This window comes from Pocillopora damicornis, chromosome 3 (assembly GCF_964200805.1).
Source record: "Pocillopora damicornis chromosome 3, jaPocDami1.2, whole genome shotgun sequence".
Taxonomy (NCBI): domain Eukaryota; kingdom Metazoa; phylum Cnidaria; class Anthozoa; order Scleractinia; family Pocilloporidae; genus Pocillopora; species Pocillopora damicornis.
Genome location: NC_142672.1, coordinates 22,600,106 through 22,622,325, shown reverse-complemented (window position 1 = coordinate 22,622,325; position 22,220 = coordinate 22,600,106). Strand labels below are relative to the sequence as shown.

The 22,220-nt window shown below is 39.4% G+C and overlaps 2 protein-coding genes and 1 non-coding gene across 4 annotated transcripts; 1 reads left to right on the top strand and 2 right to left on the bottom strand.

Annotated features, from left to right (window-relative positions):
- The first annotated feature begins 4,572 nt into the window (after positions 1-4,572).
- Positions 4,573-7,733, top strand: LOC113679580 (uncharacterized). The gene has a single exon (XR_016184703.1). It is a non-coding gene; the product is annotated as an uncharacterized LOC113679580 (transcript).
- Positions 7,734-8,597: 864 nt separating this feature from the next.
- On the bottom strand, positions 8,598-12,556 carry LOC113668470 (lactadherin-like). 2 transcript variants are annotated; one of them, XM_027184366.2, is made up of 4 exons: positions 12,456-12,556; positions 10,748-11,164; positions 9,755-10,059; positions 8,598-9,317 (listed from the first exon to the last, which is right to left on the bottom strand). In XM_027184366.2, the coding sequence occupies exons 2-4, from the start codon at positions 11,148-11,150 to the stop codon at positions 9,168-9,170; spliced, it is 858 nt and encodes a 285-aa protein (XP_027040167.2). In that variant the 5' UTR covers positions 11,151-11,164; positions 12,456-12,556; the 3' UTR covers positions 8,598-9,167. The 2 variants fall into 2 exon arrangements, with proteins under 2 accessions (XP_027040167.2, XP_089057651.1); XM_089201525.1 differs by lacking the exon at positions 12,456-12,556 and having other exon boundaries at positions 10,748-11,449.
- A 2,956-nt stretch (positions 12,557-15,512) lies between these two features.
- On the bottom strand, positions 15,513-22,212 carry LOC113668438 (uncharacterized). Its single transcript, XM_027184338.2, has 9 exons — positions 22,072-22,212; positions 21,242-21,331; positions 20,737-20,791; positions 20,358-20,503; positions 19,936-19,972; positions 19,172-19,264; positions 18,471-18,560; positions 18,154-18,270; positions 15,513-17,546 (listed from the first exon to the last, which is right to left on the bottom strand). Exons 1-9 carry the CDS (start codon positions 22,105-22,107, stop codon positions 17,473-17,475), a joined length of 738 nt encoding a protein of 245 aa, XP_027040139.2. The 5' UTR covers positions 22,108-22,212; the 3' UTR covers positions 15,513-17,472.
- Positions 22,213-22,220: the final 8 nt, after the last annotated feature.

Here is a 22,220-nt window from a genome sequence, read left to right as displayed (position 1 = left end):
GTTACCTTTACAGTTGTCCCAGCTCTCCACAAGGTGGTATATCTCCTCTGGCTGTCCACATTCAAAGTCAAGGTAACAAGAACCTCGGAGAACGCTTGTCACCGCAGACATATGGTGAATTCAAAGTCCAACATGTTCTCCAAGGACGTCACCGTGCTCACGTTATTCAACTCATAAGTTTTCATCTTCGATAATAGTTTATGCTTTTACAATCGAGTCAGAGAGTCAGACTGTCAGACATTCAAAGAGTCGGACGGTCAGAGAGTCAGACTGTCAGAGAGTCAGACAGTCAGAGAGTCAGGGAGTCAGAGAGTCAGGGAGTCAGAGAGTCAGTCAGAGAGTTAGTCGATTACTTTACCTGTAATCCATTATTCAGTTAGTCATTTGATTGGCAAGCCAGTCAATAAATTAGTCAGTCAGCCACGTAGTCAGTCGGTCAGCCAGTCAAACAATCAGGCAGTCAGTAGGTCAGTAAGTGAGTCAGTTAGCTAATCAGTTTCTTCAGTAGGTTAGTCAGTAAGTAAGTAAATAAGTAAGTAAGTCAGTCAGTCAGACATTCAGTCAGATAGTCAGGTAAGCAGTTAATTCATTACTCAGTAAGTCAGTCAATTAGCAAGCTAGTCAGTCGTAATATAGAATAGAATATATCAGAAAGCGACTTAAGAAACACAACCGAAATAACTAGCGAACCACATCTTCCACATTTCTATGTTATGAAATGATGCCAGGCGAAATGAAGCGACGAAGAGAGGAGGGAGACCTAGGAAGAGCGAAACCGACTCTTCTTCCACACTCTTTTTTTTTGTTTTTATTTTCATTTGTCCTCTTTGGTAGTGCTAATGTGCCACTGTTTCCCAGTTGGAGCAGGCGGACTAAAAGATGATTCAGATACCAAAATAGTCGCGGGTTGTAACTAGCCATTTGAAAGATAAGAAAACATTTGCAAACAACCAAGATATGTTTCAAAATATAGCTCCATGTTTTGTATACGTTTTCTTCTCGATGTTATATTTAGGATATCTGAAACATGCACTTGCACGTACATATTTTTATCCACGTGCTGTCATTTTAGTTAAATGTGTTGTTCTTGATTATATATGTCATCCGTCATGACAGTATAAAGCGACAAATAAAAACACGTACCAAACCATGTGTCATGATGATAATTTATAATGCACGTGCCCCCACCCAAGAAGTTGCGGTCTCCGTTTCAATGCTTTATTCTTGCCTCAAACATGGGTACGTTGCATTACTACCCCTAATTATTTTAAAACATATTTATGACAATCCCTATATGCATAATTCCACCACTAAAGAATGAATAATGTTTCTATAAATGATCATCGAACTATAAATTTTTTCCATAAACTGTAAGTGTCTATTTGTACAAATTTTAAAATGTTTTAATCGCAGTGGATTTATTATGGTATAAATTTTGTATTTTGAAACAGCTTTCACTACTCAGATTCATTCGTGGCTTAAATTCATTTCCTGGTCAATTGAAAGTTACGAATTTGCCTTTCTAACTGCATCGGGGCCGAAGCAGTTACTGAAGGAAACAGCCGCACAACTCTGCCTTCATGGCTCTGTATCTATTATTCCAAGTCTTGGGCCAGAACCTGACTAAACGAGCCGGGATGTGCCGTGGCAACACAAGGGATACCACCATTTCCTGATCATTGTTACCTTGAAATACCTGAAAATGTCATAAAATTTGATAAGAATCAAAATACAATTTTCGTCAGAATTATTGAAACATTTCTATTCAAATCCATTTTGATTGTGTAGAACGAGAAAATTGGACCATGATCTTGAAAAAAAAAACCCAATTTTGAAAGAGGAGCGGGATGTTACAACAAAAAATTGAAAAGGGTTGTATCCAATTAATTGATTTTCAGTGATCAATCAATTAATTCCTTAATTCATTCATCTATTGAGGGCTGCAACCCATGTAGAAGGTGAGTTGAGGCGAACCAGACTGGGACGTGAACCCCCGCTCACAAACGTAACTCCAGCCCTGAATACCATCCGAGATAGACATTGTGGCACAGTTGGAGTCTTTGATGAAGGAGACAGGTTTAACTAGTTTTGTAAGGAAATTTGTGTTTGCCTGCAATTCAATCAACAGACACATTATTTGCTTCTGGACGTTGAACTTGTATAAAGGTCAAATCTCCCTATACGGACCAAAGTGAATTCGTCCCCCATCCCCCTCCCCCCAACACACACCTAAAAAAAAAAAATAATAGGGTATCAATGGGGGCCTAAAAACGTTGTCTTTGCTTGAACGTCATAACTTTGTTTACGTTAATGCTGTCACAATTAACACCTCATGTCCTTATCATAATCTCTATGAAAATGACTAACAACTATCAGCGTTTTTACACCAAGATTAACTTTAGGCTATCTCCTTACATTTTCCTGGGTAGACAGTTACAGCGATATTGGACTTTTTCAAGACCATTGTAATTATGCTTTTGTTCCACACTCGTGACAAAACAAAAAACAGTACGGGGATAGTTTTCAAAGATATCATCGTTACCTTTACAGTTGTCCCCGTTCTCCACAGGGTGGTATATCTCCTCTGGCCGTCCACGTTTAAAGGCAACGTAACAAGGGACTCGAAGAACGTTTGTCACGGCATGTATATGGTGAATTCAAAGTCTATCATGTTCTCTACCTGTTGTTTAACTCACAAGTTCTCATCTTTCGATAATAGTTTATGCTTATACAATGGAGACTCTGGCCGCAGAATATCACCCAAGATTCGATGGTTGCAGATGGTTGGTGCCGTTGTCTTTGCATGCTTGAAACGCTATAACTTTGTGTGCTTTAATAAAAGTATCGAAATCTGATCATAAGAATCCATTCTCGGCTTTCTTAAATTAAGTTTCGTATAAAAGTCGCTCAGACAGTCGGTCAGTTGGTGAGTTAGCGTAAGCCGTAAGGTTGTCAGTCAGTCAGTCAGTTAGACAGTCAGAAAATCGGTCAGTTAGAGAATCAAAAAGTCATACAGTCTGACAGTCAGACAGTTAGAGGTTCAGAGAGTCAGTCAGTCAGTTAGTCTGTTACTTTACCGGTAATTCATTATTTAGTTAGTCATTTGATTAGTTAGTCAGTCAGTAGTAAGATTAGTCAATCAGCCACGTTGTGAGAGATTATTCAGCGTTACTTGATTTCCGGTTGATTTTTTGCGATAAGTGACAGATGATTGAACAATAGGATCATATTATATATTTAAAATGAGAGAGACCAGAGCGTGAGACAGAGAACGGTGAGAGAGAGCGGGAGATTAAGTTGATTTTATAAAATAAAACGTGAAGTTTCGGAACATAGCAGATTCTTTAGTCTCATTTCCGACACAGTGGCACCTCCGACGGGACGCGCGAAGCATGGAGGAACTAACCAAAGAAGCAGAGGCTAAATTGCAGATGTTGCTGTACACTAATGGAAAAACACGTGGCATTGTGGAAAAGGGAAACCTAGGAGCGGTCGCGCGACATCGCGACAACCTACAAGCATTAGTAAAAGAAGTAGACGCGCTTAAACTAAAGGTCGAGCAGACCATGTTCAAGGCCGGGAAAAGTGCAGAAGACGTTGGAAGTTGGAGCAGTAGCATTGAAGAACCGATCGCCGAAGCTGACGAAGAAGTTTCGCGACTAGAAAAATGGCTCGTGGAGACGAATGGAGAGATCGAACATCGAAAGCACAAGGACGACGAAGAAAGGAAAGCCCGTGCTCGTGAAGAGGAGCTTAAATTCGAAAGAGAGCAAATGGAGATGAAGCTAGAATTCGAACGCCAACTGGAAGAGACCAAGGCAAAACAGCAACCTGTTGAGAAGGCCAATCAGATTGAACAAAGGACAACAAAGCTACCGAAACTACAGATCACAAAGTTTAATGGGACGTATGAAGCATGGCTGCCGTTCTGGAACAAATTTCAAGCTGAAATTGATAAAGCAAACCTTGCATCTGTGACCAAGTTTGCATACCTAAAAGAGCTGGTAGATCCAAAGGTTCGAGCGGAGATAGACGGACTGCCTTTCACAACAGAGGGCTACGAAAGGGCAAAGAATATCCTCATCGGCGAATATGGGAAAACGAGCGAGATCGTAAATGCGTACGTCCAGAACATCGCGAATTTGCCTGTCATTACAGGAACACAACCTGCGCCTATCCACGAATTTTACAAGAAGCTCGTGTACAATGTGCAATCTTTGGAGACACTGGGCAAATTGAAAGACGTCACTGGAAATGTAAGAAGTGTGCTCGACAAACTAAAGGGTGTAAAAGCAGACCTAGTGAGAGGACAAGTGGACTGGCAGGACTGGGACTTCCCACAGTTGATAAAAGCTTTGAAAAGTTGGAAGGAAATCAACCCCATTGGGAGCGGCGCGGATAATGCGGGGAAGCAAGGTGCTAAATTCCGCGATCGCGAGAAAACATTTCACGCAAACGAAACTACGCCGACACAAAGAGGGTGCGTCTACTGTGACGCAACTGACCACAGAGCTGTGAATTGCGACAAGTTTGTGACAGTTGGAGACCGCAGGAAACAATTAGGACTGAAACAGCTTTGTTTCAACTGCACCGGAAGTCGACACCGTGCTTCTGAGTGCAAAAGCCGTTCTGGCTGCCAGATCTGCAGTCGAAGACATCATACGTCGATCTGTGACAAACATACATCGCGAGACCAGCTGATGACCACAACGAGCGCAGAAAGGAAAGGAGTAGTGTATCCTATGGTAACAGTTGACGTGAACGGTGTTAAATGCCGAGCATTGTTGGATACAGGAGCCGGAAGTTCCTACGCTTCATCAACGCTTCTGAACTGTTTACATTTGCGCCCTATCCGTCAACAATTCAAGCGCATTGAAATGATGTTTGGTACTTCAAACAAAGCGATAGACATCTATGGCCTACAAATTCGAAGCGTTGATGGTAAATTCACCTTAGAAGCCGAAGTAAACAAAGTCGACCGCAATGAGTTGTTGACATTGGAAAACCCAAAATGCGCAGAAATCGTAGCTCAGTTTTCTCACTTGAAGGGCGTAACCACAAATGATAACGACGAGAAAGAGATGTTGCCTGTTCATCTGATCCTTGGAACAAACGAGTACGCTAAGATCAAAACAGGGGCAAGACCAAGAGTTGGGCGCTCGGGAGAACCAGTAGCAGAATACACGAAGTTCGGCTGGACGATTTTGTCACCTGGAACGGAGTTGGATCTCAGCAACATGTTGTTAACGCAGACCTCCGCAATTGATTATGAAGAATTGTGCAAATTAGACGTCTTGGGGTTAAAGGACAATCCAAGTGGAGACCAGGAAACCGTTTACGAAGAATTCAAAGAGCAACTAACTAGGAGTTCAGAAGGCTGGTACGAGACGAACTTGCCCTGGAAAGGAAATCACCCCCCCCCCCCCCCCCCTACCGAACAATCACACTGGAAGTTTAAAACGTCTCAAAAATCTCGTGCGGAAGTTAGAGATACAAGGCGAGCTGGAGAGGTACAACGACATTATCCAGACTCAACTGAACCAAGGGATCGTAGAACACGCTGACGAGGTGGTCAAGGACGGAAAAGAGTTCTACATTCCTCATAAAGCGGTCGTGCGCGAGAATGCAGAATCTACAAAGATACGCATTGTTTATGATGCTTCTGCAAGAGCTAATGCAAGTGTCCCCTCACTCAACGAGTGCCTCGAAATCGGCCCTCCACTACAGAACCAGCTTTGGAACGTGCTGGTACGAAATAGGTTCTATCCCGTGGCAATAGCTGGCGACTTAAAACAAGCATTTTTGCAAATTCGCGTCCGAAGAGAAGACCGAGATGCCTTACGCTTTCATTGGATAAAGGATCTGGCAAGCCAACAAGTAGAAACCTTGCGATTCACTCGAGTACTCTTTGGTTTGGCACCGTCTCCATTCCTCTTGGCCGCAGTTATCAAAGAACATCTACAGCGATACAAAATGGTGAACCCGGAATTAGTAGAGGAGATAGAGCGCAGTATGTACGTGGATGATTTAATCAGTGGTGGGGAGACAACAGAACAAGCGTTAGAAATCAAGATGACAGCCACGACCATCTTTGGTGAGGCGACTTTCAAGCTGCACAAGTGGCATTCCAACGATCGGGAACTAGAAGTTGAAACTGCGACTGTAGATGAAGAAAGTCAGAGTTACGCCAAACAACAACTGGGAACCAGAAAGGGCGAATCAAAACTGCTAGGAGTCCCCTGGGACAAAGGAAAGGACGAAATTCAAGTCAGCTTCCCGATTTCAACCGCTGAGCCGACAAAAAGAGGTATTCTTGGAAAAGTCGCAAAAATCTACGATCCACTCGGTCTGGCTTCACCCGTGGCCCTCTCTGGAAAAATGCTCTACAGAGATGCCTGCGACACGAAGATCGCATGGGATAGGCCCTTACCAAGTGACTTACAAGCCAAAACAGAAGGAAAGGCCAATCTTGCATTGTACGCGTGCAGTCTTACCCGAGGATTATTCCTGGAAGTACTACCAAACCTGGCAACCAGTGAATTCCTAAGAAGTCTAAAACGGCTCATCGCGCGCCGTGGGCGTCCGAAGAAGATATATTCCGACAATGGCAAAACCTTTGTTGGCGCCGAGAAGTGGCTCAAACAAGTTATGCGTGACGAGAAGACACAAGATTACTTAGCACATGAGAACATCAAGTGGCAATTCAACCTCAGCCGCGCCGCTTGGTGGGGAGGACAGTTCGAGCGCCTCATCGCACTGGTAAAAACAGCTTTAAACAAGACTATCGGATGCGGAATGTTGACCTGGACAGAGCTGTGTGAAGTGGTACTGGATGTGGAGATTGCTTTGAATAATCGCCCTTTATGTTACGTCGAAGACGACATACAGTTACCCGTGCTTACCCCTAACTCACTGCTATTTCTTCGATCAAACCAGCTACCAGAACTGGAACCACACCATCTAAGAGAATTTGATCTGCGTAGAAGAGCTAAATATTTGCGAAGGTGCAAGCAGGCTTTGTGGACGAGGTGGACTACCGAATATTTACGAGGGTTGAGAGAACGACACCGGATGAAACACAAGGGTCAAACCACGCCCTTGGCCAAAGGAGAGGTAGTCATCATCAAGGACGAGGAACGAAATCGCAATAAATGGAAAATTGGAATCGTGGAAGATCTGATTTCGGGACGAGACGGAATCGTTCGAGCTGCCAAACTTCGAGCGGGGAAAGGAACACTTGAACGGGCGGTACAACACCTTTACCCACTGGAGCTGTCCTGCGATCGGGAGAATGTACAGGCTCCTCTACAGCTCAACCCCTTAGCCCCGACATTCAGGCCCAGGAGGGATGCAGCGGTAGCCGCTCGTTATCGCATTCAAGACGCGAACATTGATGCTGATTAGAGATATTTAGGAACACTGAACTGATATACTGAACTGACTCTCTGTTTCGTTCATTAAATTTCACATTTTATCGAGTGCGTCATTCTAGTGTTTTTCTCCGTTGAGAAAAACAGGGGAGTGTGTGAGAGATTATTCAGCGTTAATTGATTTCCGGTTGATTTTTTGCGATAAGTGACAGATGATTGAACAATAGGATCATATTATATATTTAAAATGAGAGAGACCAGAGCGTGAGACAGAGAACGGTGAGAGAGAGCGGGAGATTAAGTTGATTTTATAAAATAAAACGTGAAGTTTCGGAACATAGCAGATTCTTTAGTCTCATTTCCGACAACGTAGGAAGTCGGTCAGCGAGTCAAACAATCAGTCAGACAGTAAGTCAGTCAAACATTCTATCAGTAGGTCTGTAGGTCAGTAGGTAAGTCAGTAAGTAAGACAGCTAGTTAGTCAGTTAGTCAGTCATTTAGTCGTTAAGTCAGTCAGTCAGTCAGTCAGTAGGCCAGTCAGTCAGTCAGTTATTCAGTAGGTTAGACAGTAAGCAAGGAAATAAGTAAGTAAGTCAGTCAGACACTCATTCAGATAGTCAGTTAAGCAGCTTGTTACTTTACCAGTCAATTCATTAGTAAATATGTCAGGAAATAAGGTAGCTAGTCAGTAATTGTATAAGTTCGTCAATCAGCCACGTAGTCAGTCAGTCACTTATTCTATTAGTTAGTCGGCCAGTCAGTCATTCATAATCAATCAGTCACAAACCCCTTCATTTAGTTAGATAGTCTAACAGTCACTACTGTTTTTTATTGAGGCAAACATTTGGACAAACATCCGTTATGAAGTACGGAATAGAATATATCTGAAAGCGACTTGATAAACACAAGCGAAATAACTAGCAAACCACATTTTCGACATTTTTACGTTACAAAATGAAGCGAAGCGAAATGAAGCAACGAGGGGAGGAGAGAGACCTAGGAAGAGCGAAAACGGCTCTTCTTCCACACTCTTTATTTTTATTTTTATTTTCATTTGTCCTCTTTGGTAGTGCTATTGTGCCACTGTTTCCCAGTTGGAGCAGGCGGGTTAAAAAGATGATTCAGATACCAAAATAGTCGCGGGTTGTAACTTTCCATTTGAATGATAAGAAAACATTTGGAAACGACCGAGACACGTTTCTAAAAAATAGCACGATGGTCTGTATACGTTTTCTTCTCGATGTTATATTTAAGATATCGTGAAACATGCACTTGCATACACAGAGTTTTAATTACGCACTGTCATTTTAGAGAAATATGCTGTTCTTGATTACCTAGGTCACTCGTCATAATAGCACAAGACGAGAAATAAAATCACCAAACTATGTGTCATGATGATAACTTATCATGCACATGTCCTCACACAAGAATTTGTGGTCTCAGCTTGTATGCTTTATTCTTGCCTCGAACAGGGGTATATTGTATTACTACCGCTAATTATTTCAAAACATATTCATGAAAATCCCCACGTGCATAATTCCACCAATAAAGCATGAATAATGTTTCTATAAACGGTTATCAAACTCAAAATTTTTCCATAAACTAGGTGTCCATTTGTGCAGATTTTAAAGTGTTTTAATAGCAGTGGCATTTATTATGGTATAAATATTGTCTTTTGACACAGCTTTCTCTGCTCAGATTCATTGTGTACTACTGATCTAACTACTTGTTGCTTGAATTAATTTCCTGGTCGTTTGAAAGTTACTTGCCCTTCTAACAGTATTTGGGCCGGAGAAGTTACTGAGGGAAACAGCCGTACAGCTCTACCCTCATGGCTTTGTATTTATAAGTCCAAGTCTCGGGCCAGAACCTGACGAAACGAGCCCTGATGTGCTGTGGTAACACATGGGATACCACCGTTTTCTGATCATTGTTACCTTGAAATACCTGAAAATGTCATAAAATTTGATGAGAATCACAGTACAATTTTCGTCAGAATTAGTGAAACCTTTTTTATTTAATTCCATTTTGATTGTGTATAACGAGAAAATTGGACCATGCTCTCGAAAAAAAAAACCCAACCATGTAAGAGGAGCGCGATGTTACAAAAAAATAATTGAAGGGGGTTGTATCTAACTGGTTGATTTTCAGAAATCAGTTGGTTAATTCCTTAATTCATTCATCTATTTTTTTGTACTAAAGGATAACGCGAAAATGGGAATTCAAGCTCCTCGCACAAGTGTTGATAATTAAACAAAAACTGCAGGAAACTTTCCATGAGCTCTCTCCGGGTTCTCGAATAGAGAGTAATGTGTCTTTTACGTAATTATCTTTTCAAATACTTGATTTTAATACATAAATCAAATTCCAAACAAAGGACTTGCCTTCACGTCTTCGTTTTCTTTATACATCAACCAATTATTCTCTCCATTGACACGTGATGAAAGCGTGTAAGTCTTTACCCACTGATAGGCACCGCGTTTCCCTTGGGTAGCGATTTTCTTGATCATTGCGTCCTTTCCGAGGTCAACTTGAAGCCAGGGCTTAGAGTCATTGTGGGCTGCAACCCATGCAGAAAGTGAGTTTAGACGAACCAGTCTGGGATGTACACCCTCGCTCACAAACGATGAAGCACTTATAGCTGAATCTGGAATTCTTCCATCTTCCATACCAAGGGCCTCCATACATGCTTTTAAGAGAAGAGCAAGTAACAATTCTTTTATGAAAGATGCTATAGTTACTGATATTGTTTAATTAATAGGAATACGTCCCCGTCTGATTACATCTGCAGAAGCAAACACCTCATTCTTCGCTCCTTCCCTGCCACTCTACCCACCAGAAAGAAAAAAAGAGACATGCAATTAAAGTTACATCCTGACGCATACAAATGGAAAGTGTATGATCGCTTGTACCATTCCACCATGCATGCAATACTTTTTTCAAATAAATGCACCGGTCGTACTGAGAATAGTACTTAAAAGGAAATTTGAACTAAGAAGGAGGTAAAAATTTTAGAATTAAGATGGCATTTTTCTAAAACGACAACTGTTTTTAGTTTCCTGTCGATTTAGCAGTTTTACAATTTCAGAGCATGTAGAAATTTGTATCTAGCCTTATTTGCTTCATAATTTGCGTAAAATCTTGCAGTGGAACTGTCAGTAATTTGCTAGTATTTCGAGTTCCTCTTTGCGAAATGATTCAATTACAAAAAATAGCACCAAAAACTATGACAATAACAAAAACAACAGCATCGACATTGTTATCAAAATATATAGAAATTATCTTCCAAATAAGATACCTATTTGCCCTACTTATATCATATGTATACGATATTCCTAAATGAAAAGGAATTGTTTTAAAAAATATATTAACATTACCTTCACATTTGCTCCCGCCCACCACAAGCAGGCAGACCTCTTCTTGCCGTTCACATTCATTGTCGTAGTAACACGGGACTCGAAAAGCGTTGGTCATGTACATAGCTGATTCAAAAGCCACCATGTGCTCTGGGGATGACATCCGGCTCATGTTATTCAACTCACAAGTCTTTGTCTTTCGAAAGTAGTTTATACTTTCGCAGTCAGGATGCTCCCCACATAAAATCACGCAAACCTCGATGGTTGCAGATGGCTTGGTGGTGAATGCGTGACCTGCCAAGATGCGATTTTGAATGGAGTAGGTTGCCCCTTGGCATTCCGTGACTGAAGATAACGTGTCACGTACTTGCCAGTAGATAATCACAAAGGAAGTTGTTATGACGCTTGTGAGAAGTGTCATCATTGTCCTAAAAACAACTTGAATAAACGAACAAGAAGAACAGAAACTACTGGAGTTAATAAAAAATGAACTCCTCTGAAAATCTTCAAGAGATGACGATGTTTTTAAAGTCTCAGCAAAATAGAGCACACTGTTGTTTCGCCTAGGGTGGTTTGGTTTAGTGATCTTCATTATGTTGCTGATGAAGCTCTGAGCGCTTCGCGTTGTTAAAGAAGTTTTAAATGGCAAGAAATAGACAATCCAAGTATAGTATAAAGGGGAAATTCGATTAACAAAAAAAAGAAAAAAAACCGAGAAATTTCAGTACGAGCGCATGTTATGTTTTGTTCTTCGTAAGAAATAAGATCAAACAAAATCTATTCGAGCCGAGGATCGTGACTTGTTTTACATTTCCACTTTTCGTCTTTTCCTTCACGTGAATGATTGGAACCTCGTGGGTTTTTGTACTTAATTATGACATAGTTTTGTCGCAGGATTAGCTTTCTCTAACTGGATTAAAGTATTTGTGAAGTTTCAATGCCTGATATGAATTTTTTTGGGGTCTTCGCTCGAGACCTTTTTTTAAAATTAAAATTAGTTCCTCCCTGCTGACTTTTCTGGAACGTGAAAATTTAATACTTCATTGAAACTGAATCCAAAAGGTTACAGGAAAATTGAGATTGTTTGCAAGATGCTTGTATATTTTAACTGTTCTTCAAATGCTACTAAAAAAGGCTTTTCTTGCGCGCCAATAGCTTAAACTTTAGAAGGTAATGGACATTTACAGACGGAGAAAGCTTGATCTCTTACGTAACAGATCATAATGTTTGAACTCGTCCACTTCGCCTTTTGTTCGTTTTAAAAAGGAACTTTGTTAAGATTTGTGCCTTTTGTGTTTATCTTCTCCATCCTTAACCATTCTAGTTGCTTTTCTAGCCCTTTTTTTTTTTTCAAATTTAACAATTTTAGTGTTTATCTATTTTACCACATTTATGTCTCGCGTTTTCCTTCAAGAGGAAGTTAATTTTGAATTTGCCATAGTCAACGCCACATCATCACATAGCGCCTCTATTATTTTTCTCAATCATGCAATAAATGCATTTTTCGCTCTAAAAGTTAAGCATGAAAGTCAGTTTAGATCTTATGTATATAACGAAGATAACCTCATTACGCAACCTCGATTACCTTAGCGGAGTCATTACATAGCGCCTCTATTATTTTTCTCCATCATGCAATAAATGCATTTTCGCTTTAAAAGTTCAGCATTAAGGTCAGATTAGATCTTATATGTGTATAACGAAAATAACCTCATTACGCAACCTCGGTTACCTTAGCAGAGTCTTTTCCTCTGTATCTTCACTTCTAAGTAATTCTCACGTACGGTTAATAAAGACGACGATTCCTTGACAGATGAAAAAAATGAAATAAAATTAAGCCCACTGGTGTTTTTCTATGAAGAATACGTGGTATTGTTATGTGTGAGAGTGCACTTATGGTGAAACTGTCATATAATCATCTATTATTCAACACACAGACTAAATTAGACGCGCCCGGTATGGATCTCAGGCTTTCTCCATCGGAGAGCTACCGAGCTATAGTCTTAAGTCATCATCGTATTTTCATCTTTTTCTTTTATTTGACAGTTTTGGTTTAGCCCCTGATTTTGGTGCACAAACATAAAAGTTCAACCGGACTGAGTCAAATCTAAACTTTACACAAAATAACTATTAACCTAGAGTTTATTTTCAATTTGAAATCGCTAGGAACCTTGCGATTATTTATGTCTGCAATATCCTGTTTGAATTAATATTTTGAGCTGTGCTCGCCTCCCACATTTTGAAATTACATTTGATAAGTTAATTTATCAAAAGGATTATACAAAGAATGATAATAGAGTTGAGAAGGTATATAAGTACATTGGCTTCTTCACTCAGTTATGCACGCATTATCACTACAACGTGTGTTCCTCAACAAAGTGCAGTTAAATAATTAAGGGAGCCTTTCTTAACTATGCCAAGGGCATAAAAAACTATGTACAATTAGATTTGAAAAGAATTATTAAACAAACATGTAGGTTACCTTTACCACCGATTGGGAAGCATGAAATATTGAAAGTATTCGTTGGTTGTAATGTCTGCCACGAAACCTTAGCTGGCTAACAGAGCGAGGTTGAACAAGAAAAGGGGTGGGATTTCCTTTAGAGCTAAAATAAGTGGATAGGTTCTATTTGTAGAGAATCTGAGCTGAGAATCAGTTGTTCGCTCTCATTTTTAACTTTCGTCATCTTCCAGTAACAGAAGCACCATACAAACGGTAACCAAGCGAGTGGGCTCTTTGAATCTCAGAATGAGCAAACAATAATATCCAACGTACTCTCAATTTCTCGTGAGGGAATAGAGTTCTTTGAAAAATTATGAATAAATCCCTTAGGTTTTCATTTTCTTCCTTTAAAAAAATTACCATGTTTCATCAATATTTATGTCATTGTATAATTGCTCGACTTCTTGAATGGTTGAAAATATACCCCCAATGGACGAGCTCTCTGAAAGGATGCAAATACACTTGTTTTATGATTCTAAATACTCGACTAGTTAGTCATGCGAACACGTGATACGTTGGTCATCTTAAATAGTGAAAAAACACAGACAAAGTCCCCGTTAATTTTCTATGGAGTAATTCTGTGGTGACGTAACTAGTCACCAATCTTCAAGTACGTAGTGGACAGAGGTGCTGAAGCTACAGACACAGCTTATATGTATTCATGCCATGTATGTGCTCTGTGTTCACCAAATCATATAACAATTTTTTTCTGATGCAAAAAGGACCTATGCTCTCTCAAAAAAGTCATTTTCCAGAAATTAGAGAAAGGGAAGGGAATTAGACTAGCTCTGGCCCTGAATCTTCATTTAAAATGACTCGACAGGTGGAATAGACCTTTTTCACCAACGAGAATGTGTTTATACAAAGTTAATATGGAAAATAAATAGGCTTTTGTGCCTGCGTAGAGCTGCGCGCTTATGAGTGTCTTTTGGCCTGCATTGCAAACACCTTCAGCTGTAAATGTTTCGCTCTCGTAACCGCCATCTTGAGGTCTAAAAAGACGAGTAGAAAAAATTATTTGGCAGGCACGTTATTACGAACATAAACAAGCAGCTTTCACTTGCCCAAAAATAACTCTGCAATACGGGCCGGCCAAGTATCTATTGAAAGGGCTTCCATTGCGAAGTTCTCTTAAATGAACCCATGATTCTTGCGAAACGAACCTGTTTTCTTTCAGCTTCGATGCAGTAATTAATCCAAAAGAATAGGCAGCAGGGTGTATCCCTCATATGTACCCTCTGGGTACCTATTTTTGGTGGAGATGACGCAGGTGCATGTGGCAGCAAAGATCGCTGATCTTATAGTAGTTGGCTTGGAGCTTTTTAAGGTTGTATTGACTAGGTTTAATTCGCTACCGGCAGCGGTAACGAAGGGAGTTGGTGTTGTTGAGCTTATGGTATGGAGTTGGTTGGTAATGACAGTGTTATGGCATTTAACTGTGACGGTATAAATCCAAGCCTACCGTAGGCTATAGCGGAGTCCCAAACAAACCGGTTAAAGGACATTTCAGATGAAGAAAACCTCACCGATGCAAAAAGGAAATTTCGTCACTAACGTGCTAGAAATCTTAGATTTTGAACTATACTACGATTTTACACCCAAATTTAAAACATCTTGGAATTTTTGCTGCAAATGTATTACCATAGGAATTTGAATTAAGGGTTACGAACTTAAATTTCGAAAAAAAAAAGAAAAAAAAAGCAAGGAACAAAACAAAATAAAAGAAGAAAATAACCTTGATTAGAAATCATTCCTTTGGAACGAAAGGTTCAACAGAGAGTAACATTATCAGGTTATATAGTAGTTTATGGAAGAAGAAAATCACCGTGATTAGAAATCATTCCTTTGGAACGAAAGGTTCAGCGGAGAGTAACATTATCAGGTTATATAGCAGTTTATGGCAGCATATCAGGAGTACAATCCTTGAAATTAATTTAGATCTAGATCTCTAACTCGTACAAAAGGTGTCTGGCTTGCGTACCATTACTATAAATTGTCATTTGTACACTTTCCAATGGCTGAAAGTGATAATAAGAATAAGCAACTGAGTGGCTCTTTGATGTTAATGTAATTCCAACGTTGCTATGAACAGTTATGTGCACAGTAGACCTTTAGATATCGTTATCACTAGGTAAGTTTTCGGGATAGAGAACCTTGATCCTGCATGTCTAGCTTCCCAACAAAAACAAATTTCCTTTCATTGGTAAAAACCAAAGCTTTTCACCTCCAAGGACTGAGGTCGAAGTACTCAACAATGCCATATAGAGGTCACACAAGTGAGATAAATTGGGAAATAAATATTCTTTTATTACTTAAAATAATTGCAAGAAGCCCTATTGAAGCTAAGTGTACATAAGACTCTTGCAATTTGTTCCTTAATCCGTGGAAGAAGGCGAACTTAGCTGCTTCCTTCACAGAGTTCTGTTTTAAAAATTATGCTAAACTTGCTTGGCCCAAGCTGGGCAATATGGAAGGGAACTGTTGACCAATTGATGCATATTTCATTTAAGTTAAAAATTATGTATTTCGTTAGTGTTAAGATACCATCTTAATGGTAATGGCCACTATATTCATTGACTTTACAAAATTACTCAGCTAAACTTGATGAGTACGGTGGTTCCTGTTGGCTAGCTTTCCCACTTTGTGATTCTGGCGGTTTACAGTCAAGTCGCCCGAGAGTCATCTCGCCCGAAGTCATGTCGCTCGAAACCTGAGTCATGTTGCCCGAAATTTTAGTTATGTCGCCCGAAAAAAAAAGTCAAGTCGCCCGAAGAAACAAATACTAAAAAGATCTGAATTTTAGACTGTTAATAGGCAATAACGTTGAGAAATTTTTATCACTAAAGCGCTCTTTGTTTCCGACAACACCATGAAGATTCTTAAAGTGTTGTTCGTTTCCAACAACAAAATGCAGCGTTGTTTGTTTGGTATGTAATCGTTTCTTACTCACGGACGTTTCGTAAGCTTGAGAAACTTTTTCTTGGTTTCTAACAATACCATGAAGACTTTGACTACACAGAAATCGATCGTATGCTCGGAATTGAAATATGTTTGAGTAACGATTCTAAAAGCGTTGTTCGTTTCTAACAACAAAGGGAAATGTTCTCCGTTTCTAACAAAAAAATGAAGCGTTGTTCGTTTGGCATATACTCGTTTCTTACTCACGGACATTTCGTAAGCTTGAGAAACTTTTTCTTGGTTTCTAACAAAGCCATGAAGACTTTGACAACACAGAAATCGATCATATGGTCAGAAAGGCCATATGATCGACCGTAATCGTCGCACTGTAGGGCTTGTTGACGTGGTCTAATTTCATCATCACACTCAATGCTAGGATGAATGCTCATTTTGATCAGTTCGTATTCGTATTGTAGCTAGCTTTACCCTCTTCATATATACTTTGATCGGTTCAAAATATACATGCGACCGCCAGAGGAAACAGTGCGCAACAACATAATTTTTGCCTATTCTGATCCTGAGGGAAATGATGCTATCAGACTACTACAGTGAAAAAAGTCACAAGCATAAACAAGAGACTTTTATCTTAAAAATATCACACTTACCTTACGCAAGGCAACAAGTTAATTGTATTTGTATGTTACTCGCTTTACCTTTTACCGACTTGTCGAACGCGACAATCGACGTTCGTTTACCAGGTGTTATTGTTAAGAAAGTCACAAATAGACACAACAGAACTCTACTTGTATGTTAAGCTGCATCCGTGCATTTGTTGTTATAGAAACGAACAACAATTCCCTCTGTCGCTAGAAACGAACAACGCTTTTAGAGTCGTTACTCAAACATATTTCAATTCTGACCATACAATCGATTTCTGTGTAGTCAAAGTCTTCATGGCATTTTAAGAAACAGGAAAGAGTTTCCCAAGCTTACGAAATGTCCGTGAATAACAAACGAGTACATATTAAACGAACAACGCTTCATTTTTTTGTTAGAAACAGAGAACGCTTCCCTTAGGAACGAACAACGCTTTAAGAATCTTCATAGTGTTGTCGGAAACAAAGAGCGCTTTAGCGATAAAAAATTTCTCAACGTTATTGCCTATTGACAGTCTGAAATTCTGATCATTTTAGTATTCGTTTCTTCGGGCGACTTGACTTTTTTTGGGGGGCGACATTACAAAAATTTCGGGCAACATAACTCAGGTTTTGGGCGACATGACTTCGGGCGAGATGACTCTCGGGCGACTTGACCGGTTACCGTTCTGGCCAATGACAGTTTTCAAATGTCACTTGTCCATCCTTTGCCGTGACTCACCCAGTTGGCTTGGGCCACACATGACATTTAAAGGTACAGCTTCATCTGTTGATGAAAAGAAAATTCCATTAAATCAGTCACATGTCAATGGATCATTCAGTATGCCAACCAGCCAGCAAGCCTCTTAGTCAGCCAATCCATTTAATCCAGTCAGCAAGTCAGTCAGCCTGTCAGCCAGACAACCAACCAACAAACCCCTCAGTCAGCAAATCAGCAAGTCATTCAGTCAGCCTGTCAGCCAACCAGCCCCTCAGTCAGCCAGTCAGTTTAAGCCAATCAGCAAGTCATTCAGGCAGTCAGGCAGTCGGTCAGTCAGTCATTCAGCCAACCAGCCAGCCCCTCAGTCTGCCAGTCAGCAAGTCAGACAGCCAGCCTTTGCATGACAAACATGGTCATGCATCAGGTTGGTTAGTCAGTCAATTATTCTTTCAATCATGAAGTCATTCATTTAGCTAATTAGCCAATTGAGCGGTAGTTGGAGGCTGCTGAATCAGAAACATCAAATAGGTCAATCCATCAGTCAGTGGTTCAGTCAATATGGAAGTCAGCTGGTCAATGAATATGTTCTCTTTTCAGTAGTATCTTGCCAGGAATCTGTCTAAAAACATGCTTGTAAACTGTTAACAATAAACAAAAGGAATGACTTAGTTACCCATCCTAGCTGGCCTTGTTAATCCCAATTGTTCCATGATTTCCATAAACTCTTTCTTAGATTTGGTTAAGCGTGGGTTATACTTTAGCTCCTCTCCAACAGTTGTAGTTGTCACACCTAAAATTGAAGCAACCAAAACTAATTGAGAAATATCTTCCTTCGTCAACCCAAAGAAATAAACTGGATTCAATCAGTGCATGCTTCAGAGAGAAAAGTGGCATTATTATATCAAAATTTATGAATCCTTAATGAGCTCTGAACTTCCAACTAAAATTTCATTTGAACAAACTGCACAAGTTTTCAAACATTGAACAAACCATTATAGTCATGAGCTGGATACAACATGTAGTCCTCTGGTAAAGAGAGGATCTGATTCCTTACAGAGTCATACAGTGTCTCAGGATTCCCTGGAAAAAGAGACAATTAGTCATTAAAATAACCATAGACGTTGCTAAATTACACTTATAGAACGCAAATTTAACTCATGCATGTCCTTAACTCTTAATGATGGTCAAAGAGATTGCAGTTCTTCTAAAAACAATTGGAAAACTTTTCTCAAAGGTGTTTTGACCTCTCCCTCCTTTGGACTATTGTTCACCCCCTTTGGTACAGATTTCTTTTTCTTGCCAGCATTCTGCTCAGTGCAGTTAATACCAAAGAAGGCAGCTATAATTTTCATGAAGTAAATATTTCAAACACTTGCTTACCAAAATCATCTCAGTCTACTCTGCTGGCTAATTACACTCAAATTTCCAAGTTCTAAGTTATCCTGCAGTGTACAGGAGCTGACCTTATGACTTTCTGCTTAGATCCTCAGATATTCCATCAATGAGAAACAGGAGACTACTTGTGGGTACAGCATCAACCTGGGTGCATATACAGTCACACCCTTCTTCAATTCCTAAAAATATCTCTCTTTCTAGGTGGAACTTTTCTAGACCTGCTCAAAAACTGTTATGATTAATTTAACAATTACAAAAAAACTTGATTCATATTGCCCATTCAACTTCATGATTACCTTCTTGAAAATCGGTTCTTCCGCAAGCTCTTATCAGAAGGGCATCACCAGTAAATGCCATCCTACCAGTATGATCCACATACGTCACACAACCTACAAAGCATGAATTCAATGATAGACCTGTACACGTAGTGAATAAATGAATAAAATTAATGAATAAAGGGGGTAAGTGACTACAAAACTGTGGTGTTGCATTGGCGGGAGAGTAAAAATAGGGTAATTAAGTGTTATCAATTGAGTTTACTGGATAACATAATTTGGCTGCCATAAAGAGGTTTACAGCCAATATTTCAAATGTTAACCCTTTGTCAGAACTCTGATGAAGGGCTAACTCTAGAAATGTCAGCTTTCGAATTCTTTGCAGAGGTCAATTTATGTTATCAACTCAGTTGATAAAACTTAATTAAAGCTAGTGGCTGGTCGTTACTTTTAGAGAGAGTGAGTGCAGAAGCCACTGAGTTTAGTGTAAAGCTTTTCAGGAGACTTCAAGCCCTTAGTATGGATGATTTCAGTCACATCCAAAATTTTAGTGCAATAATTTGAAGAGGAGATGGCTTGATTATGAGAGTGGCAAGTGATGATTTTTTATTAGCAGCTTGTTAATTATTTAATTGATTACTGATAAAATTCTCTCTCAGTCCCAGAATAGCAGACCATTGTATTCACCATAAACACTATAAACAAGATGAAGTTGGTGGAATTTTTTTGTATTCAATATTAATGCAGTGGAAAAAAGGGTTTCAATGGCTAAGTCTCTAACATACCATTTGTGTGCCCTGGAGTGGAGCGCACCTCAAGTACCTATGGTAACAAATAAATAAATAAATAAAATGTCTGTTTATTAATCCTTTCACTCCCAAGATCTCATAAATAATTCTCCTTACTGTCTCCCACACAATTCTTATAATACAATAATTCAGAGAATTAATGGTATTGGATCAGCTAATAATCCCCTTGTTGATGTTGAACACTATGTTCTTACCATTTATCTGCTTGATATTACATTAATATTGTAAGGAGAAATTTTGTCCTGGTCTCTCATGGGATTCAAAGGTTAATTTATGTCAGTCCTAAATAATTATTTGCCTATCAATAAAGTATGGATAAAAAAAATCAATGTTTTAACTCTGAATTACCAGTAAACTAATTGAGTCAGAGATATTCATCATAAAGATTCAGAAACTACCTGATCTCCAAAGTTGATTTGGTCACCATTATTAACAAACACATCAGCCATAGCTCCACTGATTTTAGAGATCACACTTTTGCAGCCAGTGAGATTTTTAAGAATCCCTGTTCCTGTCACATGATCAGCATGGACATGTGTATTCACTGATGGAATTAAATTGAAAATAATTTTTAAAAAAAATCAGCAAAAAAAGAAATTGATGCCAGCCTGCTGTGCAGAACTCTAGGAATAGGCACACAAATTATTTTTTGTGCTTCTCTGAAAAGGAGGGACTTCTTGTAGTCTATTGGACCATAATGTAATGAATCTCTTGCACAGTTCTGCAAATGGCAGATTAATTATAGTCTTGAAACATTTATTGATATCATTTACTAACTTGCGTAAATAAGTTTAAGGTCCAATTCTTTTGCTACTCTTATGTCTCTCTCAACCTGCAAATAAAAATGCTATATGAGCTTACAGGGTGGTATGATTTTAAATTGCAGTGTTACTTTGTAACTCCCAAGTCACCAAAAAAAGTTGTCATTTTCCATAACACTTTTTGCAGTTTCCTTTCTTTCAAGTTTGTATCAGTTAGGATTGAAGGTTTGGACAATTCAATCAGCTTAAGTTCTGATATTGATGTTTATCAATGGAGGTTTTTACCAAAAGTTTAGGTAATCAGAGTAAATTTGAGCCAAGGGAAAGTAAAATTAATGAGTTAACATGGAGTTCAAGTTAACTGACTGTGAGTATGAGTCTGGTAAAATGGGGTCAAATCGGAGTGAGATCAGATCTTGTTTGAATTAGCAGGAGGAGGTGGGGGGGGGGGGGTTGAGTCAGCCACGCTTAAATTGGCAGGGTTCTAACTACCTTTAATTATTTATAAATATTTCACAAACCTGGGTGTCGACAGGGTCAATGAGAATGGCCACCCTAGTCTTAGGACATCCCAGTAAGTAAGTGTAGGTAAATGACTCCAAGTCAAATAGCTAAAGAACAGGTAAAATTACAAATGGTCATCAAAAGAGGAAACATTTAGCTAACTCATCTTACAAAATGAATCCTTTATCTCCAAATAAATGATTAGAATTATAGTAAAACTACAGAATACAGGGCCACTTAAAATTTACATCTCATTGAATCATAATACATTCTTTTGTGTCTTGCTTTTTTCTTCAAAGCATGCCGACAAGGTGGACCCCAGTGGCCCTGGAATGTGTAGTTGCTCCAGAAAAATTTTCCCACTAAACAGCTATGTACAGTAACTGTGTATCTAAGAACTCTATTTTTCCGTCTAAAATGGTAGAGGAAAGAAAATCCTACTCAAAAAAAGATATGTTTGTTTGTTCTCAGCAAATGTTTGCTGGATAACATATTGGGATTGTAAGGATAAACCGTATGTTTACCTCTTGGAGGTAAAAGAGAGCCACGTCCCGCATACACGCCCCCTTTTCCTCACCAATCCTATTCACCTTTCACTCGACCACTTTTTGGGTCATGCTGTCTGTTAATATTTGTTGATATCTACGGCAGCATAAGTTTCCTGGAAATTCTTGAAGCACAGGGAGAAAAACGAACAGCTGGATCGTTTTAATGTGCGTTTGAAAATGGACGTGAAAAATTGCACGAATGGAAACAAATGTAGACAGTTCACTCGAACGACCGGGAAACAGGAAAGCTGCAACAGATCGACTTCCCTGAATCAAATCTTGGGGTTACCCCAACTCACCTGTCGGAAAATAACGCTTGCTCTATTCCCTGCCATGATGAGACGATCACGTTGAAGCTTAGTAAGTCCGTAACAGTGGTAAGAAGATCAGTAATCTGTTGCAACTTTAAAGTTTTTGACGAAATTTATTACTGATATTGACTTCGTTC